The 6142-nt window shown below is 43.3% G+C and overlaps 1 protein-coding gene across 1 annotated transcript in view; it reads left to right on the forward strand.

Annotated features, from left to right (window-relative positions):
- Positions 1-6142, forward strand: part of CRYL1 (crystallin lambda 1) — a 104942-nt gene that overhangs the window by 95384 nt on the left and 3416 nt on the right. Inside the window, exon 8 of the mRNA XM_018554669.1 lies at positions 1302-1338. Coding sequence (XP_018410171.1) covers positions 1302-1338 — 37 coding nt within the window. The remainder of the gene's footprint in view (positions 1-1301; positions 1339-6142) is intronic.

Raw genomic sequence — 6142 nt, forward strand, 5'->3', positions numbered from 1 at the left:
AGTGAGGGTTTAGCTTAAGCATACAGAATTCAATGACGTAGTCATATTGCCAGCTTCTCTTTAAGAGCTACCTTCCTGGAGCCTCTCACCTTGTGTATTTGAGAAACCTAGGTGACAGAAATACTATCCACAACCCTGCCAGCCAGTGCCTCACACCTGGCCAAGGACTTCTTGCATGCTAACTTGCACTCGCACTCCCTGTTCTAACAGAGCTCTAGCCTGTCACAGAGAGTCAGGCAATCGACTTTCTGCACTCACTGCAAGGGACACCCAGCACTGCCTGAAAGATCAAAGGGCACATTGTATGTAGCATGGATTACAAATGAAAATTTGATCGTCCCCTGCAGCCTTCCAGACATTGCAAAGGAATCATTCCAGGTAACTATGCTGGCCCAATCTAACTTTTTTTAAAGGTTTTTTTTTTGAGTCCTGCTTTAAAAAATCTTCTTCCCCATTTAATCCCAAATAAAAATGTACATTTTTGTCTGAACAGTACCTTGGGAACAAAAAAATGTTTACCTTGAATTCCTCCTAAAAAAACAGCAGTGTACTCCCTGGCATGTGACTGTGCCCAGGCACTCTTGTTCTGAGTCCTCATAGCTCTATATCTGCAATGTGAACTCAGCAAAGCCATGGCTGGCTTTGATTTTTGGTCCCACAAGATTTGGAGATGTCACTAAATATCATTGTACCTGAGGAGCTGTGGTGCACGGATCTCCCTGGAGTCATCTCTCACATAAGGAAGCAAAAGCTCTGATCTCTACCAATATGACCACCTCCACAAAGAGACACAGCATGGAACATAGTCAGCAATGGGGAAACGATCAGCTGAAGGGCGTCCACAGGCAATACTCTTGACTAGCATTTTGCCCTCTGGCATTTTTGGGCACATCCTCCTCGGCATTGGTCCTCTTTGATAACCACCAATCCAATATAATTTGATTCCCTATTGAGAGCAATGAGGAAACCTTCTACAGAGATTGAATAGGTCTGAAGAGAAGTGTTTGAAGTAGGACTGGTTATACTTTACATAGGTGACAGGTTTCATCTAAATTAATACTTTGACATATGCATATAACATATAATTGAAATCTTTCTAAACACTCCCTGGAGAAGGTGAACTGGTTAAACCGATCTAAGCACATTGGTGTGTTAGAAAGTTAAATGCTTGGTACATACTAGGATTTGTACTCCCTCTGTGATGTGAATGTGTAGCTGAAAGCCAGAAAGTAGTCCAAGACATTAGTTGGGGATCAGTGATGAAGACAACATAGTGGAGAAGGCATTCAAGGGGTCTTTGCAAATTCTGGACCAGTGTCAAATTTTTCTAGTGATGCCGTAGAGAAATAGTTATAATCCACCATCCCAGGAATGGGGAATCTTCCGACACATGGTCTGCAACAAGCAAGACATGTTTGAAGTAGGATTCTAACATTTCGCTATGTTTTTTGTTTTTTTTGTCGGATCCCTTTTCAATTATTAAATTGCACACATATTTATAATTTGGAAAATGCTTTTAATTACAATTCCCAAACTCTCCCTGAAAAAGGTGAACGGATTGAACTGTGTGAGCTAAAAAGTTGGAATGCTTGCCATGTATTACAGTTTGTATTCTCTATATGATGGTGTACACTTTTAAAGCCATTGATTTGGGGATCACTGCAGTATAGACTGAAAGGCGTCTTTTGGTTTCAGATAAATTCTTATTGCGGCCATTTCCATGATGTAGTTGACAGATCTTCCAGTATGACCAGATAGGCCTGGGTGCAATCTAAGAAAGCCAGTGACGGCAATGAGTTGAAGAGAAGTTCTAGCAAATGTACTATAGGTGTGTTTTATTAAGGAGGAGGAGTTCTGACAACTGTTTCAAGGGTGTGTTTGTTGAGGAGGAGGAGTTATGACAACTGTTTCAAGGGTGTGTTTGTTGAGGAGGAGGAGTTATGACAACTGTTTCAAGGGTGTGTTTGTTAAGGAGGAAGAGTTCTGGCAACTACACCATGGATGTAGTTAGCAAAGAGGACTTGTTTCAAGGCTAAGGAACAGACATCTGCAGATGTATGGAAACAAAATATTTTTTACCACAGATCTCTGCAAGAAACTGAAATGCTTCTTTTATTGACCACATGTTGAAAATAACAAGTTGGGAGGAATTGCTGCAGTGATCCCTGGCTGAGCATGATCGTTCTAAATATGCAGTCATGAACAGGAGGGCCTCTGTGCTGAAAACAAATTTGGTCCTTATTCGATGCCCATCAGTGTACAAACTGCATTGCCAGGAGGTCACTTGAAATTTTACATGTGATCTATGGCTCATCTCACTGCATTGCCATGTATCACCACCCTCTGCACCACATGTGACAAATGTGCCCTCATAGTTTCAGATATATAATTGTTGATGCCAGCCGACCTAATCATATGCCACAAAAACAGACAGATGCCCTAATTAAAGCCTGCTGTCCCTCTCTCTCTCTCTCTCTCTCTCTCTCTCTCTCTCTCTCTCTAAAATGGACAGGCTCCCATGCCATACCTTGATAGGTCCTCTTGCTCATTTGGACCCCCGGGGACAAGCTGAAGGTTTTCTTTGTTTATGAGGAATTTACTTTTCTGCTTGAAACATTTGCCAGTTCAGTTATTCTATCAGGCGTATTAGTTTAATTTCTTTTTAACAGTGCACAAATATACATCTTTAGGTGCAGAATTTGCAGGTGCATAATGAGGCTGTGCCAATATTTCTTCATGGGTAAAAAGTCAAGAATGAAACGTAAGATGGGAGATGCTTTCAACTCAGTAGAAATACACTGACCCTGGAGCCTCTTACAGTGCAGCTGTCAGAGAACGGCAAATAGCAAGGCTGAAAAAAATCATTTTGTCTAGAATTTTCAGTTTGTCTTCTTAAACACCTTTAACCTGAAATGCCAGTGATGCTGACCCATTTGTTTCAAAACTAAATCCACACAGGTATGCAGTTAGGGACTTCTGACCTATTGCATGCTTGTTCCAGGTTGGTAATTTATGAAATATTAAGGCCAGTGTATTGTCATAACAGCTATCTATCTAAGAGGGTTATTCACAATTCTGCCGAAGGCAGCCGAGTGAATAATCGAGCCAAAGCGAACAGCGCCGAATGCTGTTCAGCTATTCATTTTAGCTCAGTATGGCTGATTTCAGCTGTACATCGGCTGAAATTAGCCGTTCATCGGCTCGCTTCGGCTGGCTTCGGTTCAGGCGAACATGTTCAGCATGTTCGCCTGAGCCGAAGTGCAGAAATGTACAGCTCCCGAAGGCAGCTTAGCTTGACTGATCCGAAGTGACAACCAGAGGGGGGCGAACAGCGAACCACGGAGGTGCCGAACAGAATCGACTGAAACGAAGGGCTTCGGCGACCGAAGCTAGCCGAAGGATCAGCCGGAGCTACAGCTGGATCCTTTGGCTAGCTTTGTGAATAACCCTGTAAGTGTTTTGGAGAGCTGCTGCACAGTGCAAGCTTTTTATTATTTGTCCACCTATCTACTTTTCTTTAGCGTTACCTTCTTCTTACGGTTTTATAATTGCAGTATGCTGCAGCCTTGATCCTGCTAATTCCACTTCTTAATGTTTAACAACTGTAGGAAAATAGATGTCTAGTTCCATGCAATTTTTCTTAGGTTTCTGTTTCTTTTTCTTACATTTTTTTTACAGTAATGGGTGCAAGTTTTCAAGAGAGACAACACTTCTGTGCCTTGGATGTTGTTACTGTCATTTAAGGCAGATGAAAGGAAGTAATTTGCAGTAACTAAAGGTGTTGCCTTTGCTGTTTCTTTTTATAACACACTTGGTGTCGTCAGTGGCACGTTTCAATAAATTAGATATGATGCAACACCAGACGTTTTTGTTCCCATCTACAAATCTGCCATTACAACTTATGGTTAACAGGCATATTGGTTCATTGTCTTCAAGTGACATTTACCCGGAATAACGTAGACATAATGCATGACAAAAATCATGCATCGTCACCAGGGGCGTAACTAGAAATCACAGGGCCCCATAGCAAAATTTTGTATGGGGCCGCGTGATTTCTAGTTATACCCCTTGCAGAGCCCACTCGAGATCCCACCTGAGGGTGACTCTGCAGAGCCCACCATAGACTCTCTATGGTGGGCTCTGCAGGATCACCCTCAGGTGGGCTGGTCGCACTCCTTACCTCCTCCGTCGCCGAGCCCGCCTCCTTCTTCGTCACCGAGGCCGCCTCCTCCCCTGCTGCCGAGCACGGGCCCGCCTCCTCCTCCACTGCCGGTGACGTCAGAGGCTCGCGACAGGGTAGAACACCGGGTCCAGCCTGCTCCCCCGCTGCTGCTGGCTCTCATTGACTGTGGACACGAATGCGCCGCTGCACAAATGATCTGAACAGCGGCGTGTTCATCTTCAGACGCCAGTGAAAGCCAGCAGCAGAAGATCCCATAGCGACCCAGGCGGCCCGCACGGCATCTGGCCGGGCCCCACCGTGCCCCGGGCCCCATAGCGACCGCCTGGGTCGCTATGGTGATTGTTACGCCACTGATTGTCACACACGTCCATCGTCGCACACAAATTTTCCAACATGTTAAACATTTTTGTGACCAATCATATTTTTTTTCCCTTTCCACCATCCAATTCTTAGTTTGGATGTTGACAAAGAGCAGAAAATTCTGTAGTCCCCAATCATGGCAACAACAGATGTCCACTTCATCTTGAATTCTCAGTGGAGACCTGACAGTCGTGGCAAAGCCATAAAGTGTATTTTCACTTTTGCTGTCAAATTGGGATAACATCTGCTTTATATTTTAATCCAGAAATAGCCACAGTCCAAGGGTCTTCACCGAAGATAACAAATATTTACTTATAGAGCAAATGCATACTGTTAGTTCCTCTACACCCGTGCTAAACCTTTAAGGCTGGCCATACACCTATCAATTTTTTTCGTTCAACCTGCGTTCATCCATCAACACAAACAGCATGTCGATAAGAGAAATTGCCGCTGTTTGCATTGTATTCTGACGGGTGCTGCCGGCACCTGTCAGAATACCTGATCAGAGCGGGAAGCTCATTGGCTGCCGGCTCTGATCGTACGAAGATTTTCCAGACCGGCTCTTTTGATCAGCTGATTGAGGAATGCCCACTGAAAGGGAGCCGACAGCCCCACACACTGTGCAAATTTTGGCTGGTACATTAAAAACCGTCTGATATACGGCCAATGTATGGGCGCCTTCAGGGTTTCACCATCCCAGCTTGCTCATAGAGATTGTTGTTCTCTATGCACATGTTCCAATTCACACAACTTAAAAAATATTTTAAAATTGCCACTTACATGTTACTTGCTCAGCTCTGAAACTGAAGTTTTCCCATGCTACATAATGTTAAGGAGGGTGATGGGGAATTAATTTTGCCATAATTAACCCTGTCTGTACTGTGCTGGCAGATCTCATTAGATGTAAATTTAATTTGATCACTGTCTATCCTCATAAAGGATTCAAGATCTTAAGGCTTGGGTTCCACATTATTGAGTGAAACTCAGTCTGTCTCCACTTTGTTCCCATCCACTTTTACTTTGAAAATGTTCTGAGTTGCTTGCAGTCTGACCAAGTCATACTCCTACTCTGTTAAACCAGGAGAGTAGTGCAATTGGTTAGAGCTATATATCTGACTGTGTCTTCACAGGGGGAAGATGAATTTGTAGGCATTTGGTATCTGATGGTGACACGCCAATACAGCCAGTGGAAATAGGGAAGTTTCTCCATGAACTGATCAAGAGAAATATGTCGATTCCCCCATCCACACGGTTTATAGTATTCAGACAGCCCGCTCCCACGGCTGTCAGAATACGTGAACAGTGACTGCATTTGATTGATTGCAGTCACTGTTCTGCCAACCATTTTACCAACCAGCTCTTTTGATTTTTTAATTAACTTTTGTGGAGCCGGGTGGTGACAACAAGGCTTACAAATGGCTCAAATTTTGTCCACATTAAGAGGAATCATCTGAATTTCGCCAGCTTTGGCCAGCTTCAATGTCTCTGATCAGCACACATTTTTTATTTTATTTATATATATATAGATATATATATATAGATATCCTATCTATCTATCTATCTATCTATCTATCTATCTATCTATAGATAGATAGATAG

Source organism: Nanorana parkeri, unplaced genomic scaffold, assembly GCF_000935625.1.
Source record: "Nanorana parkeri isolate BGI_ZX_2015 unplaced genomic scaffold, ASM93562v1 scaffold169, whole genome shotgun sequence".
Classification (NCBI taxonomy): domain Eukaryota; kingdom Metazoa; phylum Chordata; class Amphibia; order Anura; family Dicroglossidae; genus Nanorana; species Nanorana parkeri.